At 46.7% G+C, this 14,319-nt stretch overlaps 1 protein-coding gene across 10 annotated transcripts in view; it reads left to right on the top strand.

The window, feature by feature from the left end:
* Window positions 1-14,319, top strand: part of CTNNA2 (catenin alpha 2) — a 1,387,623-nt gene that overhangs the window by 112,786 nt on the left and 1,260,518 nt on the right. For 8 of the 10 annotated variants that reach the window (XM_069977183.1, XM_069977185.1, XM_069977181.1 and 5 more), the window contains one exon: window positions 8,316-8,421. In XM_069977183.1, coding sequence (XP_069833284.1) covers window positions 8,320-8,421 — 102 coding nt within the window. In that variant the 5' untranslated portion in view covers window positions 8,316-8,319. The other 2 variants (XM_069977184.1, XM_069977182.1) reach the window with 2 other exon arrangements.

Below are 14,319 nucleotides of genomic sequence, written 5' to 3'. Positions count from 1 at the left end.
GGGTGTCCATTCTCTTTAAGGATACGTGACAAGGCATGCGGCAGATGTGCGTGCTATCTCTTTAATGCACACGTGAGATTTCCAGACGTTTTTAATGACAATGAAAGGAAATATTAACGTTCCCTCCAACTGCTCATGAATTATTTGTGAGGCTGAGTTTGCCGCTTCCCGCGGCTCTGCCGTCTCATTGTTTCTGTATTCTTTATGAACTTTCCTGCACCTCGCCTGGGTAAATTGCCACTTTCCAAATAAAGCTGTTATTGTCTTCAGGAAGCAGCTGATGAAATATGGCTGAATGGTGACTTTCTAAAGGCGTCTGCTTTAGTTTATTTATTGAGTAGTATTTTCCTGGGATCCGTAGAGATGCGTGTGTCTGTGCAGATTATACTCTCTGTAATTGTTCTATTCTAGCATTGTTCTACCCCTGTATTGGTAAGGGTGTGACACTGTATAGTATATATTCCATGGGGCTATATACAAGTTGTATCCACATACAACCTTGTCCCCATTGAGGATCACAATCTAATTTCCCGATGTCATACAGAAGAGTAGACAAATGGCTTTTATACAAACCAAACCAACCGGTCAGTAGGTTTATAGAGTATGGTGGCTCCTGGGGAAATCTATGGCTGCTGGTCCAACTTAAAAGAGTAGTCCACTCAAACATAATTTTTTGATATGTTGCTGCTCATGGTGAGACTAACAATTCCTCCCATACTTTTTATCTATTCAGCCTCCGTACACCAGTTCTGATCTGCTGCTTTCTGCTGAAGACACAAAAATCTGTATGTTAGCTTTTCTCTCTGTCTCCCCCACCACCACCACCACCACCACCACCACCACCACCCTTCTGAGACTGCTGATGTAAACAAGTCCCTGACTGGTTTTATCTGCAACATTGCAGCTTCTTTGTAATGCTTAGAGAGTTTTCTGAGGTCAAGTTTCTGTTGAACTCACTGTGATTAACCCTACCCCCATTATAAAGAAGCTACAATGTTACAGATAAAGCCAGTCAGGGACTTGTTTCCAGAGAAAGAGAGAGAAGCTTAAATACAGATTTTTGTGGTTTCAGCAGAAAGCAGCAGCGCAGAACTGGAGGAAGGAGACTGAAGCTATAATAATAAGTATGGAAGGAATTGTTAGTCTCACCATGTACGGCAACACATGAGAACCTCATGGGGGGACATTTACTAAGGAGTGTAATTTGTGGGACTCTTCAATTGAGGATTGATGTATATTTTGTTCCGATATCCTGTGACTGATTTATTAAAATGTATCAATGTCACAGTGAATGCATCTAAGTAAAAAAGGCGTAGTAAAGTCACTAAATTGTCCCAAAAATGTAAGTTTAAGCTTGACCCAGTTGTATAGGCCTGTATAGGCTCGTACTACCCAACCTGGCACTCGCTGAACTGGTTGGGCAGAAGGCAGTCAGATATACAGTATTTTCCTGCATATAAAAATATTTTTTAACCCAGGAAAATCTCATCAGTATCAGTAAAAGTCACTATTGTTCAAGCGCTAGACTCTGTCCTTCTTCTCCCACTGCACCTAGTGCTAACCCTTCAAGTGCCAGCGCCCGTGTGTCCGGGGTGGGTATCACCTCTCCTGGCTACCATGACAAGTGTCCCAGTAGAAACACTACTACTACTACTACTACTACTACTACTACTACTACTACTACTACTACTACTACTACTACTACTACTACTACTACCACCCCTACACAGCCGCACATCTCCTGCCTTGTCCATCATGTTCTATATTGTACTACTACCCCTAGCTCTACACAACATTTGCAATGTGACATGTCCCCTTTAAGCAATTTTTAATAATTTACAAAGAAATCCACTTTATAAATCTATGTTACATACTATACAGCAGACATTGGGAAAGGGTTAAGATTCTCCTGCTATCACTTGAAATAACTACCGGTAGTCAGATGCCAGAAGTAAAATGCAAATGTCTTGTCACTGATATCAGGTCCTCTGTGCCGGCCAAGGACTTGGTGCATTTCACATTCACATCACAAGGAGACACAATGTCGGCTCAGGCGAATCATTCACCGCTGAGTTATGCTGACAGATCTGTAAAGCATATTTCTCTCTTGATGAATGAACGGCTGCTGCATTTTTTCAGTCGTGGTTTTTCAACTTACTGTGGCCTAACGGCAGAAAGTATATTTGTTCTATAGGCACAAGGGGGCGCAATTTGTCAATGGGGCGTTAGGAGAAAGTGTCAAATGAGGGAATTGTTGCTGCCCATGGTAAGTCTAACATTTCTTACCATACATGTTGTTATATATTCATTCTCCTTCCACCAGTTCTGAGCTGCTGCTTTCTGCTGAAGACACAAAAAAATGTGTGTGAGGTTTTTTCTCTGTCTCCCCCTCCTCCCCCCTCCCTTCTGAGATAGCTAATGTAGACAAGTCTCTGGCTGGCTTTATCTGCATCTTTGTAGCTTTGTAATTCTGGGAGGGTTAATCACAGTGAGTTCATCAGCAACTTGACCTCAGAATAACTCTCCTAGCATTACAAAGAAGCTACAAAGTTGCAGATAAAGCCAGTCAGGGACTTGTTTACACCAGCTGTCTCAGAAAGGAGGGGTGGGGAGGAGAAAGAGATAGAGAGAAAAGCTCACAAACAGATTTTTGTGTTTTCAGCAAAAAACAGCAGCTTGGAACTGGGGGAAGGAGACTGAATAGATAATAACAAGTATGGAAAGAATTGTAAGTCTCACCATGGGCAGCAACATATGAAAAGTTATGTTTGAGTGGAATACCCCTTTAAGCACAATGCGGCAGTGGATTTACAGTCTCATCTCTTTTAGTTGGGGCACTTCTCCTTTAAGCACAATGCTGCGCTGGTTTCACAGTCTCATCTCTATTAGTTGGGGCACTTCTCCTTTAAGCCCAGTGCTGCGCTGGTTTCACAGTCTCATCTCTATTAGTTGGGGCACTTCTCCTTTAAGCACAATGCTGCGCTGGATTCACAGTCTCATCTCTATTAGTTGGGGCACTTCTCCTTTAAGCCCAGTGCTGTGCTGGTTTCACAGTCTCATCTCTATTAGTTGGGGCACTTCTCCTTTAAGCACAATGCTGCGCTAGTTTCACAGTCTCATCTCTATTAGTTGGGGCACTTCTCCTTTAAGCCCAGTGCTGTGCTGGTTTCACAGTCTCATCTCTATTAGTTGGGGCACTTCTCCTTTAAGCACAATGCTGCGCTAGTTTCACAGTCTCATCTCTATTAGTTGGGGCACTTCTCCTTTAAGCACAATGCTGCGCTGGTTTCACAGTCTCATCTCTATTAGTTGGGGCACTTCTCCTTTAAGCACAATGCTGCGCTGGTTTCACAGTCTCATCTCTATTAGTTGGGGCACTTCTCCTTTAAGCCCAGTGCTGCGCTGGTTTCACAGTCTCATCTCTATTAGTTGGGGCACTTCTCCTTTAAGCACAATGCTGCGCTGGTTTCACAGTCTCATCTCTATTAGTTGGGGCACTTCTCCTTTAAGCCCAGTGCTGCACTGGATTCACAGTCTCATCTCTCTTAGTTGGGGCACTTCTCCTTTAAGCACAATGCTGCGCTGGATTCACAGTCTCATCTCTATTAGTTGGGGCACTTCTCCTTTAAGCCCAGTGCTGCGCTGGTTTCACAGTCTCATCTCTTTTAGTTGGGCACTTCTCCTTTAAGCACAATGCTGCGCTGGTTTCACAGTCTCATCTCTATTAGTTAGGGCACTTCTCCTTTAAGCCCAGTGCTGCGCTGGTTTCACAGTCTCATCTCTCTTAGTTGGGGCACTTCTCCTTTAAGCCCAATGCTGCGCTAGTTTCACAGTCTCATCTCTATTAGTTGGGGCACTTCTCCTTTAAGCCCAGTGCTGCGCTGGTTTCACAGTCTCATCTCTATTAGTTGGGGCACTTCTCCTTTAAGCACAATGCTGCGCTGGTTTCACAGTCTCATCTCTATTAGTTGGGGCACTTCTCCTTTAAGCCCAGTGCTGCACTGGATTCACAGTCTCATCTCTCTTAGTTGGGGCACTTCTCCTTTAAGCACAATGCTGCGCTGGATTCACAGTCTCATCTCTATTAGTTGGGGCACTTCTCCTTTAAGCCCAGTGCTGCGCTGGTTTCACAGTCTCATCTCTTTTAGTTGGGCACTTCTCCTTTAAGCACAATGCTGCGCTGGTTTCACAGTCTCATCTCTATTAGTTGGGGCACTTCTCCTTTAAGCACAATGCTGCGCTGGATTCACAGTCTCATCTCTATTAGTTGGGGCACTTCTCCTTTAAGCACAATGCTGCGCTGGTTTCACAGTCTCATCTCTATTAGTTGGGGCACTTCTCCTTTAAGCCCAGTGCTGCACTGGTTTCACAGTCTCATCTCTATTAGTTGGGGCACTTCTCCTTTAAGCCCAGTGCTGCGCTGGTTTCACAGTCTCATCTCTTTTAGTTGGGCCGGTGTTGGCGGTGAAATGTTTTGAGAGAATTGTCTTTTCTAACTAGAGAAACATATGGCGGTACAGCGAGCATATTGTCTGATACAAATGGATAATTATAATCCTTGCACCGTGCAATTAAAAAAAGGAAAGACGACGACTTTCTGCTCAAAAACAGACAATTATAGCCGTATATATAGATCAGCTGACGTACCGGAGGCTGCAGGTAGTGAGAACGTGGAATGATACAGCTTACCAAGTCACCCCCGCCTACAGCTACCATATTATAAATAGTTATAGGGGGTCCCGGATTCTGGGGTCACGTGATAATCAGATTACAGTTATCTGTTCCTGGAGAAGCTAGAAGAGAACCACTAAGACCTATTAGTAAAACTGCCCAAGAGTTGTTCCCAGCTTTCCTATAATCCTGACCAGCACGCTGTACAGACATATAGGGGGAGATTTATCAAACATGGCGTAAAGTGAAACTGGCTCAGTTGCCCCTAGCAACCAATCAGATTCCACCTTTCATTTTCCAAAGAGTCTGTGAGGAATGTAAAGTGGAATCTGATTGGTTGCTAGGGGCGACTGAGCCAGTTTCACTTTACGCCATGTTTGATAAATCTCCCCCATAGTATCTATGGATAATTTGGTATATAACATGGGGGTCTGGAATGTTGTTCCACTATCAGCTTGTGGCCTCCCCTACTTTCTGTCTCCACTAACTCATCAGACAGCTGCTACCCACAAAATGAGCACATTGTTCTCCTGAAATACTCTGTACTGCTGAGAGATGGTGTGTTTTCAAAGCTCCTATGTATATCCCTCCCCACCTCATATCATGACATTACCCTGTGCTCACTATCATCATTACATAAGTGGATAGGTCATTAAGCGCTGCGGAATCTGTTGGCGCTATACAAATAAATATTTATTATTATTATTATTATTATTATTATTATTATTATTATTATTATTATTATTATTATTATTATCTCCCACAAGATCAGCCCAATCCTCTCCTGAAATACTCTGTGCTGTTGGGTCGCTTTGGACCTGTGTCCTTTATTCACTTCCTTACTTCATGCCATTGCCCCTATCCCTACTAATTATGCATACCAATGAGCACACCACTCTGCTTAAATACTCTGTGCTGCTGGGGGATTCTGTATCTTCTTCCCCCTTCCCACTTATATCTACCCTATCCCGATGACAATACCCTGTCACACACAGTCCTGTCCTCACAAATATCATTACAAGAGTGGACAGGTCACTTCTATTCACAAGACCAGAACACTCTTCTGCTGAAATACTCTGTGCTGCTAAGTCCCTTGCTCCTCCCTTCATAATTTTATCTTCTACCTCTCCCATCATGTCACTACTCCTGTCACCCAGCCCTACCCTTATAATGTCATCAATGAATGGAGAGATCACTGGTGATCACAAAATCAGAACACTGTTCTTCTGAAATACTCTGTGCTGCTGGGGCCCCTCCTCTACATCTTCCAATACGACACTACCACTATCGTCGCCTGCCCTGTTCTAAAATCATCATATGAATGGAGAGGTCCCTGCTGCTCACAGGATCAGATCACTCCTCCTCCTCCGCTGCAGTCATCCTTCCCACTATGTGATTGGTTGTAGAACATTCTATCCCCGCCCACTTTAGAACTCTCAGTACAAACAGTTTATCCCTGAGCCCAGTTGTCTCAGTCATCTTTCCCCGCCCACTTTAGACTCTAACTATAACTATACTATATAACTATATTACTTCTATATATGGGGTACATTACTCTTTTAAAGGGATATTCCACTCAAACATAACTTTTGATATGTTGCTGCCCATGGTGAGACTAACATTTCCTACCATACATGTTGCTATATTTTCAGTCTCCTTCCCCCAGTTCTCAGCTGCTGCTTTCTGCTGAAGACACAAAATACAGTGTATGAGCTTTTCTCTCTGTCTCCCCCTTCCCCTCCCCCTCCCTTTTGAGACAGCTAATGTAGACAAGTCCCTGGCTGGCTTTATCTGCAACATTGTAGCTTCTTTGTAATTCTGTGAGGGATAATCACAGTGAGTTCATCAGCTACTTGACCTCAGAATAACCCTCCTAGCATTACAAAGAAGCTACAAAGTTGCAGATAAAGCCAGTCAGGGACTTGTTTATATCAGCTGTCTCAGAAGGGTGGGGGGAGGGGGAGACAGAGACAAAGGCTCACACAAATTTTTGTGTTTTCAGCGAATTCTCAGAACATTCTATCCCCGCCCACTTCAGAACAAACAGTTGATCCCTGAGCCCTGTTGCCTTAGTAATCTTTCCCATCATGTGATTGGTCGCAGCACATTCTATCCCCGCCCACTTTAGAATTCTCAGAACAAACAGTTGATCCCTGAGCCCAGTTGCCTCAGTCATCTTTCCCACCATGTGATTGGCTGCAGCACATTCTATCCCCGCCCACTTTAGAATTCTCAGAACAAACCGTTCATCCCTGAGCCTAGTTGTCTCATTTTCGATGTGTAACGTGTTACCTTGCAGAATTACATTGTGTAGCGTCCTTGCTGAGCTGTGTAGAGGGTGTCAGGTTGTCTTTGCGGTGAAGTAACACCCTGACCCTGTGCAGACAGCCACGTTTTACACGTCCAGTATCCTTCTCCTCTGAAGACCTCTAGTAATTCCTTCTAGGTCACAATAATCAGTTGCCTCGTTCGTAGTCCTCAAAACTTATTGTAAGTGCGGCTTCGGTGACAGCTGGACACCTCCAGTCAGTGCGTTACCGAAATCAGCGGCGACACCGTCATTTCTGTAGCGCTCCGCCACCGGAGTGGGGCTGTAATTAGTTTCTGATGGTTCACCTTGCCGTCACAGGTCTGGAAGATCTCTCCCGGCTGAGGACGTTTCACTTAAGAAATAAAAACTACAAACTCACGGTTCTAATTAAAATCCGTATTTACAGCAAAGTCACCGGGGCGTGAAATGACTGTCACACGTGCTGCAAAAATATTCACGTCCGCCGCGGTCTTACCGTTATTTCATTGATGTTACTGAGGTTGCAGCTGCTGACTCCTCGATTTCTGCCGTGAAGTCACATTTTTGCCACAGTTTGGATGCAGATTATACATGTATACAGTACATACAGATAAGTGTGTGGGAATATGGCCTAAGCTTTAACAGGGTTCTTTTTTTTATTTAGATAAACCTTATATATTATTGACTAATAAAAGATTCTGCAATATACTTTTTTAAGCTGATAGTTAAAGGGGTTGTCCAGCGAAAATCTTTTTCTTTTAACTCAACTATTGTCAGAAAGTTATACAGATTTGTAATTTACTTCTATTAAAAAATATCCAGTCTTCCAGTACTTATCAGCTGCTGTATGTCCTGCAGGAAATGTTTTATTTTTAATCTTACACAGTGCTCTCTGCTGACATCTCTGGCCGAGACAGGAACTGACCAGAGCAGGAGAGGTTTTCTATGGGAATCCCTATAGAAAACAGCTCCTACTCTGGAGATGTGGGGAGACTCATAGGCTTTGCAGTGTTCCCTGGGAAAAGGATATGCAAATTATCTTTCATCAAGGAAGAAAACTGCCTCCATTAGATGGCACTAGAGAGCCAGCTCTTTTTTCTTTTTTTTCCTTCGGGTAGTGGAATATGGCAGCCATTTTGTTTATTACCATTTGACAGACCGCATCATGTGCCATGTCATTTGATTATCAGGTCCAGTTGAATCTATACTGAAACCTTGTAGTAGTCAGATGTAATATTCACTTTTGGATTTACAGTTTATTTTATTGTTTTGCTTTTTTTGTTTTGCTACTTTGGAAAAAGAATTTTATTTTATTTTTTGCAGCTTTTGAACTTTCCCTTTAAATATTTTTCAGGACAATGACATCTGCAACATCACCAATCATCCTTAAATGGGACCCCAAAAGTCTGGAAATCCGCACACTTACTGTGGAGAGCCTCCTGGAGCCACTTGTCACCCAGGTAAGATCCAATAAGATCCTATAAAGTCAGGCTTGGTGTGTGTCTTTGGGCAGGGATTAGGTGTGTGCAGCTGGTTTGGACCCTTGGTGGTCCTAGGACTGGTGGTCCTGTGTTTGTTAGGATCTTCAGTCTTTTCAATAACATGTCTGTCTTGTACATGGTCACTTTCCCCCTTTTTCTTGAGCTTAATGTAGAATCCAACCAGAAAATACCATTCATAGATATTTATTCATGTGGATGTTTCTCCTTAGGGAGAGAATATTTCAGGCAATGCTCCATGGGAAAAAATATGTAAATTTCATAGGATAACTCTACAGTGCCATCTATGGGAGGTTTGCCTTCTATACTGGTACTGCTGATATTGATGCCAACTATGAGACGTTGCAGGATCAGAACTTTAACTTATTTGTTAATGATATCCAAAAGGTCAAAACAGATCCCTCATTTCTAGTAAGCCGTGTACATACAGAATAGCTGCCTATAGGTGACCTTTAGCCGTCAGGGCGCAGGATGGGGAACACTGGCCTTTCGCTTTAGCCTGAAAATACGGAATCTCAGGTCCATCAACTATTGCAAGACTGGACAGCCAAAGCTGTGACTCCCCAGGCATTATGGGAATTGTAGTCTTGGAGCATCTGGAGGGCTGCATGTTCTGTATCGGTTCTTCATTACTTTCAGTGTATTTAAAGGCTAAAAAACCCATCTTAGTCTAATACTTTTCAGAGCTGCAGGTTTGTTACAATTGTATCCTTATCACTGGCTTATCTATAACTAGGCCGGAGAAATCTCTGAAATGTATAAGTGTTAAGTGCTAAGTATGTCACGGATGCAGCTGCGACCCATACCATGAGCCGTGGCTGCCCCCCTCTCCTGCTCCCCCTCCAGCGGGCGCTGCTTCCCTAATGCTGAGACACGGGTCCACCTGCACTCTTCCCCCCCAAACTCACACAATATACCTTACTCGGCCACACTCCTGCTCTTGCTCCCTGCCACTGAGGTGCACCTCCCTGCCTCCTAGGCTGGCTCATTGAAATTTAAAGGGACAGTACATTCCTAATTGGTTGTACATCTAATAACCTTCCCTATAAATTCCTTCCCCTAGTGTTGGAGCCTCTGCATGCTTCCCATAAGTGTGTGGTCCCAGCTCACCCTTGGTCCCTGCCCGTGGTTCCAGCTATTCCTGCTATCTGTGGTTCCTGCCTGTGACTTCTATCCCAGTTGCAGCCGTGTGTCCTGCCTCCCTACCTGTCTCCTGCTGCACCTCGCCCATTGCCCCTAGCAAGTCAATCCAGGTGTAACGACTGCCGCAGCAAGCTCGATTCACCTTGCGGTGGGCACTGGTGAAGACCAGCGGCTTAGACTCCGCTTCCTGGTGCAGCTTACGCCATCCCAAGCGGTGGTACAATGGATCCACGACTCCAGTTGTTAGGCTACGTTCACACAGAGCAAAAGGAGCGGATTACGCAAGGAAATATTTCCGCCTGAAATCAACTGACGCTGAATTCCGAGCAGAATATAAGCAGAATGCAAGCAGAATCCCTGCGTATTCTGCTAGGAAAGTGTTCAGCTCGTAATCAGCTCTTGACAAATTCAGCGCGAATACTCGAGGAATCCGCGCTGAATCCGCATGCATTCAGCGCTGAAATTCAGCGAGTATTTGGCGAGTAAACTAGACTATACCAGAACATATACTAGAATCCTCCTCCCCCCCTTTTCCCCATTTCCGCGCTGATTCAGCGAGTAATTTCCGCTTGTATTACGCTTGTATTCCGCGCTGAATCCGCGCTGAATCCGCGCTGAAACAGAAAATCAGAGCCCCATTGATTTGTATAGGCTTCCGCTAGCGGAAGAATGAACATGTTCATTCTTCTGGCGGAAAGCGGATTAGTTCAGTGTGGAAATTCCACTGTGTGAACTGCAGAGCAGAATTTCCATTCAACACAATGGAAATTAGCTCTGCACCTATTTTAACGGCTGAAATTTCAGCGCTGATTCAGCGCAGAAATTCAGCTGCTTTTGCTCAGTGGGAACGAGCCCTTACAAAGTAAATGGATATATTAACCCTTTCTGCACCATACTCCCTGGTCAGAGGCATTGCACTGCTATATATTAGTATTCGACCCCCTTTAGGTAACTTCTACAGTTTTTTTTTTTTAATACAGAAAAAAAGCTTCTGCCAGGTAAATACCGGAGAGTTACATTTTCTATGAGGCTTTCATCTGTTAAATTGGGTTTTTGATCTGACACATTCAATAGTTTCCATGGAATTTGCTTAAGCGAAGAGCGTTTTTTGGCTTCTATCTCCTAATTGTAAAATATTCCACTTCTATCTGAAGAGATGAATTTCACGGCGGATCATATGAATTGTGATTAGTTTCATCTGGTACAGAATGAATTGCTATTTGTCTGTGTCTGCTGGCTTTATTGTAACATCTGCTCCCCGTGCCTTACAGCTCGCGTTCTGCCAATACGACAAGTAATGGCACCTCCTCGCAGCGCAACGCTATCACTATGAACTGTGCCATGACTCAGAGCAGAGGGCACCTCTCCAGTACAAGGACAGGAACGTGCCCCCTGAAGCTATTTCTTCTTAATTTATTGTGTGCACAAAAAGTCTTAAAGGGGTAGTCTCACCTTGTAGTGTTATAACATTACTAAGATATTTCATCAACCTATGGTTAGTTAGGGTATAACCTATGGGAACTGCAAGTGGATTTTTTTTTTAAAGGATCAGACTGGGTTTAAAAAGGGGATTCTCATATGCCTGGTACTCTGCTGACGCTGTTCTGGTGCTGCCTGGTCTTCGTCTGGACTTTCTTATCCCATCTCAATGAGCATGTTATGCCAACTCATTGGCATAACAGCATTGACCTACCATAGCAGCATTGGCCTACCTCAGCCACTGATTAGATTATCAGGAAATTACTTGTGGACCAGGAGGTGCTCAACAGCAGGACCGGGCATCCTTAGAACAGCGTAAGAAGAGGTGATTATGTGGTGGCTGCTCTGTCGCAGCTGCGACCGGTCACTGGCTAGATGGTACTGTGTGACTCCACTACTGTGGTGGTGGTTGGTGGAGTACAGCTCAACCAGGTGAAAGGTTGTTGTGACGCCAGTGCTAACTCAGCACACAGGTATGAAGGCACACCTGCTTTTAATTGGTGGCTGGCTATACCCTTCTCCAATGGTCAGTGACCTGCCGGGTTGTGATGGACCCCTTGGGCGCTTATCACAGTGGTCCGGAGTGGAGAGATGACACCACTGGCGGATTAAATGTACCCTGGGCTCCGGGCTGTCAACCCAACCTGCCCCCCCCCCCCCTGGTCAATCTGCCCAAATTATAATCCGCTACTGAGCCCCCCCCCCCGCCCACACTGTCCCCAATAAACACTGCCTGCCTCCCCTCCCTGCTGGCCCCAATAAACATAATGTTTGGTCCCTTGCTGCTACCCCCAGTAAGCATTGTCCACCCCACCTCCACTGCCCCCAATAAACATATTGCCACCTGGTTTCCTGCTGTTGCCCCCCTCCCCCCCAGGTCACAGCAGTACAGAGGTTGTCAGGAGAGGAGAGGGCTGATCTTATAAGGGAGGTCACAGAGTCACAGCAGCACAGAGGATGTCAGGAGAAGAGGATGCTAATCCTATAGGAGAGGTCCCAGCAGCACAGAGGATGTCAGGAGAGGAGGGTGCTGATCTTATAGGAGAGTTCCCAGCAGCACAGAGGATGTCAGGAGAGGAGGGTGCTAATCCTATAGGAGAGGTCCCATCAGCACAGAGGATGTCAGGAGAGGATGGTGGTAATCCTATAGGAGAGGTCCCAGCAGCACAGAGGATGTCAGGAGAGGAGGGTGCTAATCTTATAGGAGAGGTCCCAGCAGCACAGAGGATGTCAGAAGAGGAGGGTGCTGATCTATAGGGGAGGTCACAGCAGCACAGAGGATGTCAGGAGAGGGAAGTGCTGATCTATAGGAGAGGTCACAGCGTCCCAGCAGCACAGAGGATGTCAGGAGAGGAGGGTGCTGATCTATAGGGGAGGTCACAGCAGCACAGAGGATGTCAGGAGAGGAGGGGGCTGATCTATAGGAGAGGTCCGAGCAGCACAGAGGATGTCAGGAGAGGAGGGCGCTGATCTTATAGGGGAGGTCACAGGGTCACAGCAGCACAGAGGATGTCAGGAGAGGAGGGTGCTGATCTATAGGGGAGGTTACAGCAGCACAGAGGATGTCAGCTGGCCCCCTCTTCCCCCCCTTATAGATGGTCCCCCTTTTCCTCCCCCCCCCTTATAGATGGTCCCCCTCTTCCCTCTCCCCCCCCCCCTCATAGATGGTCCCCCTCTTCCCTCTCCCCCCCTTATAGATAGTCCCCCTCATTGCTGGCCCCCTCTTCCCTCTCCCCCCCCTTATAGATGGTCCCCCTCTTCCCTCTCCCCCTTTATAGATGGTCCCCCTCTTCCCCCCTTATAGATGGTCCCCCTCTTCCCTCCCCCCCCCTTATAGATAGTCCCCCTCATTGCTGGCCCCCTCTTCCCTCTCACCCCCTTTATAGATGGTCCCCCTCATTGCTGGCCCCCTCTTCCCTCTCCCCCCTTAAAGATGGTCCCCCTCATTGCTGCCCCCCTTATAGATGGTCCCCCTCATTGCTGCCCTCCCTTTATAGATGGTCCCCCTCTTCCCCCCTTATAGATGGTCCCCCTCTTCCCTCCCCCCCCCTTATAGATAGTCCCCCTCATTGCTGGCCCCCTCTTCCCTCTCACCCCCTTTATAGATGGTCCCCCTCATTGCTGGCCCCCTCTTCCCTCTCCCCCCTTAAAGATGGTCCCCCTCATTGCTGCCCCCCTTATAGATGGTCCCCCTCATTGCTGCCCCCCTTTTAAATGGTCCCCCTCATTGCTGCCCCCCCTTTATAGATGGTCCCCCTCATTGCTGCCCCCCCTTATAGATGGTCCCCCTCATTGCTTCCCCCCCCTTATAGATGGTCCCCCTCATTGCTGCCCCCCCTTTATAGATGGTCCCCCTCATTGCTGCCCCCCCCTTATAGATGGTCCCCCTCTTTGCTGCCCCCCCTTATAGATGGTCCCCCTCATCGCTGCCCAACCCCCCTTATAGATGGTCCTCCTCATTGCTGCCCCCCCTTATAGATGGTCCCCCTCATTGCTGCCCCCCCCTTATAGATGGCCCCCCTCATTGCTGCCCCCCTTTATAGATGGTCCCCCTCATTGCTGCCCCCCCTTTATAGATGGTCCCCCCCCGCAGATAACACACAACAAAAAAACAACAACACAACAGTACTCACCTGCCATCCGTTCCCCCGTCGAGCCTCCTGGTCTGTCCCCGTCTGATGCGCAGCTGCCGGGGGTGTCCCGTCCTATCCCCGGCAGCTCGTGCATCAGAGAGCTCCCCGTGCGCCGGAAGTCATAGCCACAGGCGCACGGGGAGCTCACTGATGCGCGCGCTGCCGGGGAAAGGACGGGACACCTCTGGCAGCCGCGCATCAGCCGGGGGACAGATGCCGGGGGACAGATGGACTCTTGTGACCGCAAGCAAAATAATGCTTGCGGTCACAAGAGAGTCACCCGCAGTAGCGGATTATAATGTGGGCGGCGTGGCATGGGCCCCCCGGAGCCTCGGGCCCCGGGCGGCCGCCCAAACCGCCTATATTATAATCCGCCACTGGATGACACCCCCGGACTGTTGGTACCACCACCTACAGAAAGGGGAGATGACCCAAGGACAGTATAGCTTGTGCGTAGGTGCTAGTAATCACTGAGTCCCAGTAAAATAAACTTTTTCTTTACTGATGAATTTTCTGTGATACAAGTAAATCATATAATACGTAGCCGATACAGGCTTGACTTCACCAGATCTGAACTGAGAGCAGTTGAGGTAGAGAGAAGAGT

This window comes from Dendropsophus ebraccatus, chromosome 7, assembly GCF_027789765.1.
Source record: "Dendropsophus ebraccatus isolate aDenEbr1 chromosome 7, aDenEbr1.pat, whole genome shotgun sequence".
NCBI lineage: Eukaryota > Metazoa > Chordata > Amphibia > Anura > Hylidae > Dendropsophus > Dendropsophus ebraccatus.
This window is presented reverse-complemented; position numbering and strand designations above follow the sequence as displayed.